The following is a 15,190-nucleotide window of genomic DNA, read 5'->3' as shown; positions in this document are numbered from 1 at the left end:
AAATACAAGAGAATTGAGAGAAAATACAAGTTGAAGTACAGGATGGAACAGAGGCCTGGTTCCAGGTTTTTTGGCCCTATGTACCTTACTTACCTTCGCAGTGTTCATCCTGGCCCTGAAGTCATCATGCCCATGGCACTGTTTGCAGAGTGCACACCCGGAACTGGAATAACAGTTCCTAGGCTGTAACCTGAGTAGTGAGGCAGGGTGGGTGAGCCCACAAGTCACATTTGAGGACCCACTCTCTTACAGTCTGACACACTAACTCACACACTTGCACGCAGATGGATGCACTCACACACCGTCACTCATGCACAAACTCAGAACTTGCACACAATGTGCCACACACATGCACATCCACACTGACATATCTACACAATCATAGAAGCAGTCACCCAGTCTTACATATCCACTTTCTCCCTGTTACACTCGCATGCACTCACAGTAACACAAACATTCACACTCTCACAAACCTTTAGGCACTCCTATGCACACTCACGGATACACACAGTCTGTCTCCCAAATCAAAACCTTTATTCACAGAGGTCAGTTCAGTTGTTTATGACCAATTTTACCTTTTTATGCATGCTGTAAGTCACAGATTCCAGACAGGCCTGTTTGCTTTTATGTGTGTGAACTTGTTCCCCACAAGATTAGAGAAACAATGCTGGTAAATCCCACTGAAGTGGTGGGAAATGGTATCTCCAAGGTGCTGCTTGTCATAAAAAATTGTGAATGCCAACAAACATGTACTGGTTTTCACAACCATTCAACACTGGAAAGCGCCGGGTATGTACTCCAGTACCTTCCAGGATGGATAGGGTAGAGAATTCCCACCACATTTGGTGGGGTTAGCGGGGAAGGGCTTCTCCGCAGTATTTTTATTTCCTATGGCGAATAAAAACTACTTCTGCTGTCTGTCTGGTGTTATCTTCTATAGAGAACTCTGCACAGGCGGATAAGAGGCTTTTAAAAACAGTCACATGACATTCACAGAAGTATGCCTCGAAATCTATCCCTGCTGCAGCTTTCCAGCGGGTTCTTCTGGGAATATTTGTGCCTGGATAAAAAAAAAACAGTAAAATACGCTCCGCCTGTGCTTTCCCGTTTCCTTTTTGCGAGTAAGCCTACAATGTTTATTTCTCTGTCACACACATGTAGACTTGGGTGAACTAAACTGGCCTTTCTGTGAGAGGCTTTAGTGTTGCTGAGCCTCCAGACAGGCCTCTGGTATTTAAGCCACATTATACCGGTGAGCCTCACGTAAACACCCAGCTTGGGTGAATTGATTTGCCGTTCTTAGCCTGCATTTCGGCAACATAATATTTGTTTCCTGCACTCTGAAAATGACAAGTACCTATTATATCAGAAACCTGCTCACTGGCTTGAAAACCACGGAGCCGCGGCTTTTTCATACGCTGCCATTGTCATTCAGAATTAGTGTAGCTTTGTTCGGTGGAAGGAAAAGCTAATGATTTTGAAACAGCAGGTGACAAAACAGATTATTTTTCCTGCCCTCCACCCCACCCCCGCCTTATCAGTTTGTTGATGAACATTGTGGCCGGGGGGCCTGGGAAAGGGACTGCTTGCCTTTGAGCTCCATTGTGTAAACGTGTAGATTCACTTTTATTGATTTATTTTTTGTTTCTTTCCCCCAGAAACCCCCAGTATAGAAAAACTATTGTCGAAGGACTGGAAAGACAAGCTCCTTGCCATGGGATCAGGCACCTTGGGAGACATAAAAGGTAACACCATAATAGAGCAGCTTGTGGCGTGTACGGCGTGAACCAGACTGCCATTTTCTGCATCCTCTGTGTAGTTAGTTGTCGTTGATCAGCCAGGAGTGAATGAGGCCTCCTTCTTGAACTTTTTGATGTTTGGTTGGCTTCTTGTTATGGTGTAGCTTATGTTATGAATGTATACTTGGTGTTATGGAAAATAAATACATACGGGAAATGTTCCATATAAAATGTACTATTTAGGAGCCCTTTTAATTTTCCTTTAATCTGTCATTTACGTTGTACAATTCCTTCTTTTAATGCGTATCCTGTACAGGTTTGAAGTAATTGCCCCATATTACTTTGCAGATCGTGGTGGTTGGTGTTGTATTGTCTGAACCAATCACGTGTATCTTCTAAGTGCACGATTCACTTTTAATGCGTACTTTATTGCCCCAATTGCTCTCCACCTCTTATTTGGCCCAATAGTGCCTTTTAATGTTAGTTTAATGCTGTATTCTTGTCTTTTTCGGTCTTCTTTTTCCATTTCATTGTCTTTCTTTCTTAACACAATTCCTTTCTTATGCACTTTCTTTTTCTCCCTTTCATTTTACCTTTCCCACTTTTTTCTCATGTTACAGAACGCGTTGTTTCACCCTTTCTTGTTCTACTGCACACCATTTTCCTTCTCAAATTTTAGCGTTTTTTTAAGGTCTTACTTTAGTGAAAGCTTTTTTGTTTTTACTAAAACTATATACAGTATATGTTTACTTATAAGTGCTTTCAGCTAGTCCTCTTCATTCATTAGCCTGCTGTTACGTCATTTACATTTTTCTCCCACACACTACTGGATATAGAACTGGACAATGGCTCAACCCCCTTCAGCCATTGGCTAACCTCTCTGTGAATGAAAGCATTCAGGCCGTATTTATAGGCCCCTAGCGCCACAGGAGCATCACTTTTTGTGACGGTCCTCTGGCGCAAAGCACAGTGCCGTATTTACAAGGTGGCGTTAAGCCACTTTTTGTGGGTTAACGCCACCTTGTAAATACGGCCCCTTCCCATGCAGCACTGTGCATGGAAGGGGCATGCAATGGGTGTTGCTGTAGGTGTGCCACAGCAACACCAATTGGATTTTAACGCTGCCTCAGATTTATGAAATTTTGTAAACCTGAGGCAGCGCCAAAATCTAATGCCACCCCCAAGGGTGGAGTTAGCAGGGCGCAACGAGGAGGAATACTTTTATTCCTCCTAATTTTTTGCTTTTTCCATGCGTGCTGCATTCTGCTGCACACATAGAAAAAGCAAAATGCCAGAAATTATTGTTTATGTGCATGAAAGTGTCCATTCCTGCACATAAACAATCATTTGAAAATTATGCTTTGGCACTTCTGTGTGTGCTCCATTTTGCAGCACACACAGAAGTGCCAAAGCGCTGCATTGTGCAGCACACACACAAGTGCCAAAGCGCTGCATTGTGCAGCACACACAGAAGTGCCAAAGCGCCATTAGTGATTGTTTATGTGCAGGAAGGGACACCTTCATACCCCTCAACACAGACATCCTTGCACAATGGTGCAAGGATGCCCGCGTTGGCAGCTGAATTTAGCGCCAGCGCAGGGGGAAACGCAGGGGTGCGCCATATTCCCTTAAATACGGCGCATCTTTACGTTTCTAAGGTGACGCAGCGCGTGCTGCCAATTTTGGGGCAACACCGCGCTGCGCCACTTTTCTTCAAATCTGTCCCCCTGTTCTTTCAGAAGAGCACATCCACGCACAAAGTAGTTCTCTTCAGTGCCAGGTACTGCAATGGCAACGTGAGTGTTTTGCAAATAAAACTATTTTTGCTTTTAGAGAATTGGTAGTTCTTTTTTTTTTTAGATTGACAAGGACAGGACAGCTTCCTCAATAATGAAATTTTGAAAAAGAAATGACACAACAATCATTGACAAGGCCAAAAGGCTTTGCTAATGCCAGTTGGATTCTGTGTCTTGCACAGCACCTGACCTCTTACCCTTAGGTGTTCAGGTGATGTTAAGGTGTTCATGTGACAGAGATCAGCAAGTTAAAATAATCATTGTACCTAGCCAGGGTCACACATTTGGTCCCAAATGAACCTTTTGGCTTTGTTCTCACTTTATCCAGGCGGTGAAGCGCGGAGCCTGTGGCTTTGACTGTTGTGGTTGGAAGGGTTCATTCGCTGGTGGGTTTGAAGATGTCTTGGTGCTTTCTGCAGACTGGTGCTTCTAAACATTCCCTCAGTGGTGGTGACTTGTGGGTTTAGGGAAGCTGTGCTGTTCGCTGCTGTGTAATGCAGAGACACCCCAGCAATCAGACTTTGCCTAAAAGCATTCACTTCCCCATCTCCTTCCTGTTCTCAAGTTAAGCTGAAAAGTAGCAGCTAGGTGCGAAGTGGAGATAAAATAAATAGCTCTCACAACTATAGAAGTCGAGGGGCTCTGGCGGCTGCTTTCTGGTCTCCGAGGTGCATATCTTACACATTTCCAGTCCTAATGCTGCTCCCTGCACTGGGGGGCAGAGGCGGGGGCACGATTATTAGGTGTTGGATCGGGCTTGGCAGTAAGCTGTGAAAACAGGCCCGGGTTTATTTTTCCTGCTGACTACCGTGGCAGTTGCAATTATTGTGCATTGTTAGCGCGAGGCCCGGGCCGCGCAGGGATACAATAGACGGCTGCCCTCTGGGGGGAAATTAATGTGACTTACAGGTTCTTGGGGGGTCAGGCACACTGATTATTTACTGCCCAAGAATGTGGCTTTCATGCCGCCACTGACCAGGGAGAGCCTGCAAACAATGGTTCAGCTGTACTGCAGCTGTATTTAGTGAGGCGACAGGGGAGGTGTGTGGGTTCAGCTGTTTCACGCGCATGCGCACACACTTGTTCTCCTGCTCTTGTCTGTCACACGTGTCCCCCTCCTCCTTTCTTTCCCACACATACACGTTCTTGCTCCTGTCCACTCTTAGACTACCACGCTTTTTATTTTACACACGCACTTTCTTTCACCTTTGTCTCCCTCACCATCGTTTCTCTCTCTCTCCCTGTAGCTCTCACATGCTTTCTTCATTTCCACTCAACATCTCACACACTTTTTATCCTTCTCTTTCACACTCCTTCGTACTCCTTTTCAGTCTCTGACAGTCATTCTCACCCCCTTTCTCACTCTCACACACTACACTTGCCCCCTGCCAACTACTCACACTCCCATAGTGCCACTCCCACGCCGCGCGCCACCATTCTGAGTCTCTCACGCCCACCTTTCTCTCTCTCTCACGAAGTCATTTTTGCTGTCTGTGTCGAAGCCTCTCGCTCTTCTCTCACTCGTCGTTTGTCCGACCTTTCTCAGCTCCATTGCTCTGTTTAAAGAAGAGTATTGTGCCTGTTCTAATGGCAGAACATTTGTTTTAACTTTTCTAAAAATAATGATCTGTGCAGTTATTTTAACCACACGGTTGGTAGATGTTTGGTTCACGCAATCAAGCGATACCTTCAGATTGGCACAATTGACGTGATGTGGAGGAACACACTGCAACGAGTGCATGCCTTTTTGTGTGATATTCAATTTCTTTGCACGGTAAAGTGCAACTCTTCTCCACGTTGATATATTTTATTATTTGTAAACTTTCCTATGCCCATCCTAGTGCCATGTTTGCACATATTGGTTCATATGTGAGAGTTCAGAGAAAGGCCCCAAAAGTTTTTCCTTAAAGTTCTCAGATCTCATTCTTGCGTTTGCTTTAATTGTTAGTTTTTCAGAAGTTTCCTTGAGGTCCTCCATCCCGACTGAGCACAGTCTATTGGTTTATAGACCTCTCAACCCTAATGAAGCCATTAAACTTTACACAGTTAAGTCTAAAAACAGGAGGAAAATACCCAATCTATGGCGAAATGCAAGGAGACCCTATTAACGTCTGATGGTATTCATCCATATTTATCATGAACTATTTACTCACTCGCAACACAGATCCGGCTCGTAAAGATGTCCCAGACGTTCATATGGTCATTAATAAAAATTAAATGTTGGAGCGCAGTAGATATCTGGCGATATTAAGGCAGCTATTCCGATTTGAATGGTAATTCTGTAACTAAAAAACATACACAATCCACTTGATACCCTGGCCCTCAAAACCAGACTATGGTTTACTTGTGAAACTGCCTACACAGCACCGGACTCATGCTATCTCCCAGACACATTAGCACGAGGTGACTTTGACTTTTGAGTCGTTAAAAATAATCTCCCAGCACCTCGTAATTTGAAATACTATATGCATTGGACCTTCACCATTCAGCGGATGGTTATAAACACGCATAGGTAATTCTCTCAACTGCATTTTCCCAATGCAAGCACATGCATCATGGCCTCTCCTGCACAAAAAGCTTGGGTTGACTGTCATGTGACTGAAAGTGATAAAAACCTACACGTATATTTTGCGAACATTGTAGACCACACCCCTACTACGTGCAAACGCACATCTCACTTTCGAAGCCCAAATGCGATTTATGCTTCAGGGTTTCTCACTTACTGGAGTTAAGGTGGTCTGTTGTCACTGTTGTTGGTTTCTGGTGATCAGGCTATCCAGTCAATTGTCATGGTGTGTGCAATTCCGTCAGGGATACTTGTGGTGCATTATGTGTATAGATGAGTGAGCCAAATGACTTTTTATTTCTTTTAGTTTACTGTGTTGCACATTGTTGATTGCTCAGCCTAAGGAGACTCTTCTGTTGAGAGGCACCACTAGCTGATTATACAGCTTTGATGCAATGTTGTGCCCATATAGGTGGGCTAACTTTAAGGTAATTTGTTCAGCATGGTTTTGATATGTAGGTTTAAGAGAGAATATGATTGTGTTGATTAGGTGGCAATACGTAGCTAAGTATATCACTTTGGTGTCATGTTGTGTACTTGATGGTGCTAGGAAATGTGTGCAATGTGTACTACTGGTGTGATTTGTTCTTGGGGAATATATATACATATATATAGGTATATACATTTTTTTTTCACTTAAAACCCAAAGGTTACATGGACATTATAGTTAGGCTCACATTTTAAACTAACAAAACCATAGAAATTCCCTTGTTGTAGTTAGAGCTATCTCAAGTAACTATAACTCGTGCCCTGAAGTACCTATAACTTGCATCCCCGGCATGCACAGTTTTTTTGTCAAACATTTTACTGCAAATAGTACACTGATATTATCAATGATGTTATTATCATGAGTGCTGTAATTTGTGGGGTGATTAGCAGTGCATGGCGAGGGCGCGAGTTATAGTTACCTCATGTTTGGTGGCACTCCGGGGGTGGTTCAAAGACTGTATGGCCAACCACTGATGTGCCCAGCTGAAGGTGCGTGCAGCTGGAGGTGGACCATTGCTTGTGCACAGATGAAAAAACTTCAGAGGGTTCTTCTTAAAGCCAGGCTGGGCTGAGAGCGTCTTATCAGTGGCTAGTGCATACCTGTCAGACTGACTTAAAATTGTGGGCCATGTGAAGACCTTAAGAGGGTGAATAGAGAACGAGCTATTTTTTGGAAGGTGTTTAAGGTTTAAAAAGTGAATTATCTTGCTAAAGTCTATGCCAGCATTTTGTTTGTTAGGTGGGTGAATGCCAATATAGAGAGGGTAACATCCACTTAATGTGGGTGAGTTGACAGATGTGCTGTGTTCAGCATGTAGGCAAAGATTATGTTCATCATCAATAGATGCAAAATTGGGCACTGGTGTGGGTTGTTGAAGTACTTGAAGCCCAGAACGCCATTACAACAAATTCACAATGTGGTATGTGTTGTCATTAGTGATGTCATGAATTATGTTATATGCGATGTCAGTTATATATTATGTCATTTAACATGTCATGAGTGATGTGATGTCAAAAGGGGTCCATAATGGGGTGCTAGCTACAGTTCATTCAGTAAACTATAACTGACCAATTTCAGTGTTATTTGTTGTTTAAATGTTAGTTCTTATCCACAAAGACGCACTAGTAACAATGGCATTGCCAAGGGCACACAAGGTTGCTGGAGACGTTTACCCCGTGGTCCATCACGTAGCCTTAGTGTACAATACCAAAGGGGCGTTTAAACATGCTAGGTAACCCTTAATGACTTACTGGAAGAAAATACTCCGGTTGTGTAGGCCATGATGCTCATTTTACAGAAACTAGACCTAAACAGGAAGCACTTACAAATATAAACGTCACAGGTGCCCTAGTTGAAGCTCCACTTCTGGAAAGGACGAGCCACCCTAACTCTTGGGTTTGGCAAAGGCAAAACACGTTTGTGCTCTCTTGATGTGCAGGAGCACGAGGGCATCTCCATAAAGACGCACGAGTAACAACCGCATTGCCAAAGGCACACAAGGTTGCTGGAGACGTTTACCCCGTGGTCCATCACGTAGCCTTAGTGTACAATACAAAAAGGGCATTTAAAACATGCTAGGTGACGCTTACTGACTTACTGGTAGAAAATACTCCGGTTGTGTAGGCCATGATGCTCATTTTAAAGAAACTAGACCTAAACAGGAAGCACTTACAAATATAAAGTCGCAGGTGCCCTAGTTGAAGCTCCGCTTCTGGAAAGGACAAGCCACCCTAACTCTTGGGTTTGGCAAAGGCAAAACACGTTTGTGTGCTTTTGATGCGCAGGAGCACGAGGGAATCTCCATAAAGACGCACGAGTAACAATCGCATTGCCAAAGGCACACAAGGTTGCAGGAGACGTTTACCCCGTGGTCCATCACATAGCCTAACTGTACAATACAAAAGGGGCGTTTAAACATGCTAGGTAACCCATAATGACTTACTGGTAGAAAATACTCCAGTTGGGGATGCCATGATGCTCATTTTACAGAAACTAGACCGAAACAGGAAGCACTTACAAATATAAACGTCGCCGGTGTCACAGTTGAAGCTCCGCTTCTGGAAAGGACAAGCCACCCTAACTCTTGGGCTTGGCAAAGGCAAAACAGAATTGTGCGCTCGGAGATTCCATAGCAGAAAAACAACTTGAATCCTTCGTGGAGGTGAATTGATGATGCGCTGGCGCGTAATCTGACTGTGACGAGTGGGTTCTGTCTTCCTCTCCTAGCGACAGCAGAGTGCAGGGTTCTCCCTTTATAAATCATCTGTAAGCTCCGCCCGCTGGGTAAAGCCCCGCCCCCCCTCGTAGTAGCAAAGGTCTTCCCGCCTTGTCAGGGTGATGGGCAGCTTTCCAAAGGGTCCCCACTGCGTTTACCGCCGATTCAGGTGGTGCGTTCTTGATGCGCAGGATCAAGAGGGCATCTCCATAAAGACGCACTAGTAACAATCACATTGCCAAAGGCACACAAGGTTGCTGGAGACGTTTACCCCGTGGCCCATCACGTACCCTTAGTGCACAATATAAACGGGGCGTATAAAACATGCTAGGTTATGCTTACTGACATACTCGTAGAAAATACTCCGGTTGGGTAGGCCACGATGCTCATTTTACAGAAACTAAACCTCAAAGGAAGCACTTACAAATATAATCGTAGCAGGTGCCGCAGTTGAAGCTCAGCTTCTGGAAAGGACAAGCCACCCTAACTCTCGGACTTGGCAAAGATAAAGCAAGGCTGTGCGCTCCCGCCTTTTACCAGGATGATGGACAGCTTTCCAAAACGACCCCACTGCGTTTACCGCCGATTCACGTGGTGCGTTGTTGATGCGCAGAAGCACGAGGACATCTCCACAAAGACGCACTAGTAACAATAACATTGCCAAAGGCACACAAGGTTGCTGGAGACGTTTACCCCGTGGCCCATCACGAACCCCTAGTGTACAATATAATCGTAGCAGGTGCCGCAGTTGAAGCTCAGCTTCTGGAAAGGACAAGCCACCCTAACTCTTGGGCTTGGCAAAGATAAAGCACGGCTGTGCGCTCAGAGATCCCATAGCAGAAAAGAACTAGAATCCTTCCTGGAGGTGAACTGATGATGCACTGGAGCGTAATCTGTATCTGACTGTGACGCGCGGGTTCTATCTTCCTCTGCTGGAGACACAGAGTAGAAGGTTCTCCCTTTATAAAGCACCTGTAAGCTCCGCCCGCTGAGCCACGCCCCGTCCACCCTCGAAGTAGGTAAAGGAATTCCTGCCTTTTACCACGATGATGGACAGCTTTCCAAAACGACCCCACTGCGTTTACCGCCGATTTCCGGTGGTGCGTTGTTGATGCTCAGAAGCACGAGGACATCTCCACAAAGACGCACTAGTAACAATCATATTGCCAAAGGCACACAAGGTTGCTGGAGACGTTTACCCCGTGGCCCATCAAGTACCCTTAGTGTACAATATAAACGGGGCGTATAAAAACATGCTAGGTTACGCTTACTTACATACTCGTAGAAAATACTCCGGTTGGGTAGGCCACGATGCTCATTTTACAGAAACTAAACCTCAAAGGAAACACTTACAAATATAATCGTAGCAGGTGCCGCAGTTGAAGCTCAGCTTCTGGAAAGGACAAGCCACCCTAACTCTTGGGCTTGGCAAAGATAAAGCAAGGCTGTGCGCTCAGAGATCCCATAGCAGAAAAAGATCTAGAATCCTTCCTGGAGGTGAACTAATGATGTACTGGAGCGTAATCTGTATCTGACTGTGACGCACGGGTTCTATCTTCCTCTCCTGGAGACACAGAGTAGAAGGTTCTCCCTTTATAAAGCACCTGTAAGCTCCGCCCGCTGAGCCACGCCCCGTCCACCCTCGAAGTAGGTAAAGGAATTCCCGCCTTTTACCAGGATGATGGACAGCTTTCCAAAACGACCCCAATGCGTTTACCGCCGACTCCGGTGGTGCGTTGTTGATGCTCAGAAGCACGAGGACATCTCCACAAAGACGCACTAGTAACAATAACATTGCCAAAGGCACACAAGGTTGCTGGAGACGTTTACCCCGTGGCCCATCACGTACCTCTAGTGTACAATATAAACAGGGCGTATAAAACATGATAGGTAACGATTACTTACATACTCGCAGAAAATACTCCGGTTGGGTAGACCACGATGCTCATTTTACAGAAACTAAACCTCAACAGGAAGCACTTAGAAATATAAACGTAGCAGGTGCCGCAGTTGAAGCTCAGCCTCTGGAAAGGACAAGCCACCCTAACTCTTGGGCTTGGCAAAGATAAAGCAAGGCTGTACGCTCAGAGATCCCATAGCAGAAAAGATCTAGAATCCTTCCTGGAGGTGAACTGATGATGTACTGGAGCGTAATCTGTATCTGACTGTGACGCTCGGGTTCTATCTTCCTCTGCTGGAGACACAGAGTAGAAGGTTCTCCCTTTATAAAGCACCTGTAAGCTCCGCCCGCTGAGCCACGCCCCGTCCACCCTCGAAGTAGGTAAAGGAATTCCCGCCTTTTACCAGGATGATGGACAGCTTTCCAAAACGACCCCAATGCGTTTACCGCCGATTCCGGTGGTGCGTTGTTGATGCTCAGAAGCACAAGGACATCTCCACAAAGACGCACTAGTAACAATCACATTGCCAAAGGCACACAAGGTTGCTGGAGACGCTTACCCCGTGGCCCATCACGTACCCTTAGTGTTCAATATAAACGGGGCATATAAAACATGCTAGGTAACGCTTACTGACCTACTCGTAGAAAATACTCCGGTTGGGTAGGCCACGATGCTCATTTTACAGAAACTAAACCAATAACAATAAAATACACACACACTCTTTTAAACCTGTCTAAGTATTTTTTACCCATGATTCTAATTATGTATTGTATGTGCATATGTGTGTCTATTCATGTGTGTGTGTGTGTATAAATATATATATATGTGTATGTATGTGTATATGTTGTTTCTGTGCCTGGCATGTTTGTGGATCATTGCATGGGTTGTTATACTAGATATCTATGAATTTCTGCTCTCTTTTTATCACACTTATCTACTCATCACTCTTATGTCATGTCTCTATCAAACTATCCTCCATTCTCACTCGGACTCATCCCAAATCCCTTCGACCACTTTCATCTCCTAAATATCTCTGCCTAAGCTCTTCCCTCCACCTCCACATCTAACTCACCAAACCTCACTCTACCTCTGTGACCTCCCACACAACCCTACTAAATTCTCCTGCATTCATCTCACCCTACTACTATGCTTTCCCTAACCCTTCCACATCCTCTTTCTCCTCCGCTCCCCTTTTATTCATCTCAAGCCTTTGGATTGAGTAAATGAAGGATAAACTCCCAACTAACACTTCTGGATTTCTTTCCTCCTCCACCCCTCCATTACTCCAGTCAATCTAACTAACAAACTCTCATATCCGCAACTCAAATTAACTCATAATAATACTAAAACTGTACTCCTTATTTAAATTATACTAATCCATCACTAATTCTTGTTGGGTACCGGAGTAGCGTGCTACTCATCGAAAAGCGCTTCGACGCCTAGTCAGGGGTAGTAAGCGCTATATAAATACGATTACAATTACAATTACAATTACAATTACAATTATCCCATTTCAACACCTTACTATAATGTCACTTTAACCACTTTTTTTTCTATCCATCTATCTATCTATCTATCTATCTATCTATCTATCTATCTATCTATCTATCTATCTATCTATCTATCTATCTATCTATCTATCTCTCCATCCATCCTTATAAGTTTCTCAGGATATTGTCAGTATATGGACAAGCAGGACAAGCAACACCTAGCTAGTGTATGTTTGGCTGGTGCAAGGCAATATATAACTATATCTGGATGGGACTATGGGCCAGATGTAGCGAAGGGATTTACCCATTCTGTGTCTATGGGAAGATGTGTTCGTACATATGGCCCTATATTTGGTATATAGACTCTGATGGTTTGAGATAGCTTGTTTATTATGTTATGTTGGGGGACTGTATTAGTTCCTGGAGTTGGGTGATGATGGGAGCATAGCAATAGTTTACTATAAAACATAATTCAGCGGTGGTTGATACAAATGAGATGCTCTGTCTAACATGTATTGTTAAAAGTTGCTCTCTGTTTTCAAGTGAGTTGTAATGTGGGAGCAAAGCATACACTGCCAACAAGCTGGTTTTACAATTGGTGATACACATTCCACATAATCGTCAGTTAGCTAAAACAGCGAGTACATACAGTTGTTATGCACATGATGGTGCCTAACAAACAGTTTATAATAATGGTGACTTGTTTCATAGTCTGTCATCCCCCAGTTACGTTATTTCACTGGTCTTTGAAGGATGAAAGGCAAAGTTGGCCTAGCCGGGATGCATACTCATGACCGGAAGATCACAAACGATGGCTGCAGAGAGCTTTAACTCACTGAGCCATCTTACCTGCATGATTATGAGCCACTCTCTGCGATGGAAAAAACCTGTGAGAGACAGTCACATTGGGTTGGTAGCCTCTTAACTGGTAGATGAAATAAATTACCAGTAGCCAAACAACTTACATCACCTAAGAAATAGGTAAAAGAAATGACATAGTTGCACCTTGAAAACTGTAATTAATAACATGCTTCCAGCATATTATTAAATCGTTTGCAAAAGACCATAACCGTAAAAACAAAGAAACACAAGTTAGAAAGGACGCCGCACTTCAAATACAAAGCTCAGGATCCACTAGTCATCTTAAAGTATCACAAATAGCATACTACCAAGACGCCAATGCTTTAAAAAACAAGCTCCCGACATCGCACAGTTGAAATAAAGGCCCGTGGTTCTCTGCAGTGCAGTCCAGTGAAGTTGCATTGCCTGTTTTAGCTAGTGAGATGTTGCCCTTGCGACCAGCCTTCCCTTAATTTCTTACTGCTGAACTTAGTAGAAGTCATTAGTGCATTTTTATTGTACCCCAGTGTTCTTTTTAATGCAGGTCATGATGTATGTATTTTGTAAAAACATACATCCATAAAATGATGACAGTTATCACAAAAAATACAAGGGACCCGTAGTTAATATTAGGCTTCTCTGATTGCATTTTTGGATTCCTTCACAGATATTTATTATGGTGATGGTATCTTAAGTTCTCAGGCCTTAAATGAAGGGGAACAGATTTGCTTTGTGACTCAACAAGACACATTTTCAAATACAGCTCAGAACACATTGTTTTTGTTGTGAAAGGTGCAGAACATTATCCAGACTCTTCGATGAAGCCTAATTGTTGTTTCCAGAGTTTTATTCAGGGTGCTTGAGGGTGTCTTTGGCAAGGTAATCCACTCCTTCCCACCTATGTTACAGACAAGAGCCCGAGTCCCCAGCTCTACTTATTTACACATATATACAAAACAGAATTTCATCATTTTATGTGCAGTAACCCACAATTTTACATCTTGTTTACAGAATTGAGTTCTGGCCTTAATAGAGACGCTAGTACATGGGATTTACCTAACTATAACTAAGGTTGTTCCAGTGCATCCATCAAAACATAACTTTTCCTAGTGAGATCATGACTGGTTCCAGCCCTTTCCTCCTAAAAACCCCTGTGCAGAAAAAGGACATGGATGGATGGATCCCTCCTTATGAGAGGACCCCACCCACTGACCTCTTGTACCAGGAGTTCCCTTGCAGGGAGCCCGGCTGGATACCTACCTTGGTCACCCCCTACACCCACCTTCCTCCCCCCCAAGGGCCTGTGCTTGCTTGTGCCAACTATGCCTGTGTGGATGGTAAGGACTGCGTGTCAGCAACTGCCACAACACCCCGTGCCACTGCAACCTCCTTTTGACTCGTTGCCGGCACCCTCTGGAGAGTCCAGTGAGGCCTCTGTTATTTTGGTATAAAACAATGCTGTCATGGACCCAGAATGTCCCCACCAATCATGACCTCACCTTCCACAGTCTAGCATATTTCACCTACTATGAGGCCCCCGTCCATACTGTGAATTATGAACTAACCAGGCCAGCAAATTCTCCAGAAACATTTTGTTACCTTCTGTAGACAAGTGGACCCCGTCCTGCAAGAAAAACTGTTCACCCTCGATACAACTTGTGTTATAGATGACAACCAAGCCATCCTAAACAACTTACCAATATTATTGTTCAACCGCTTAACAGAGTCGTTGAGGGCTCTGACCGAAATACCACCTCTCCAAATCAGCCTGGGAGCAATGTATGACCATACAGTCTCCTTATCTGGAAACCTCTTGGCGAGCTAACCAATTTCTGAGATAACAAATTCAAATAAGTTATTTCTTCCAAGTTCTGTCAAGTCATTGCCACCAAGATGTGCAGTAATAATCACTGGGAATGTAAACCCCAGTAGCAAGAGTCTGTCCAATGCAGACCTCAAAAGGACCAAGCACAGCCCTTCTTGACCACAGAACATCAGCCAATATCCACTTTCTTTGCCCTGGCTGCTTAACCACCTGTGCAATAGAAAACATTTGCATGCCTCACTAAAGAGTGGTCCAACATCAATACCTCTGTAACCCCTTCCGCTTGAACTCCTCACTTCTTCCACCTGTGTCAACAGGAGAATTAACT

At 44.1% G+C, this 15,190-nt stretch overlaps 1 protein-coding gene across 5 annotated transcripts in view; it reads left to right on the top strand.

The window, feature by feature from the left end:
* The window catches only part of SOX5 (SRY-box transcription factor 5), a 451,433-nt gene that overhangs the window by 201,606 nt on the left and 234,637 nt on the right, over positions 1-15,190 (top strand). For all 5 annotated transcript variants that reach the window (XM_069228573.1, XM_069228572.1, XM_069228575.1 and 2 more), the window contains one exon: positions 1,659-1,745. In XM_069228573.1, the coding sequence (XP_069084674.1) occupies positions 1,659-1,745 (87 nt within the window). The remainder of the gene's footprint in view (positions 1-1,658; positions 1,746-15,190) is intronic.

The sequence above is a fragment of the Pleurodeles waltl genome, chromosome 4_1 (assembly GCF_031143425.1).
Source record: "Pleurodeles waltl isolate 20211129_DDA chromosome 4_1, aPleWal1.hap1.20221129, whole genome shotgun sequence".
Classification (NCBI taxonomy): domain Eukaryota; kingdom Metazoa; phylum Chordata; class Amphibia; order Caudata; family Salamandridae; genus Pleurodeles; species Pleurodeles waltl.
Note: the sequence above shows the minus strand (reverse complement) of the source record. Positions and strands in the feature narration are given on the sequence as shown.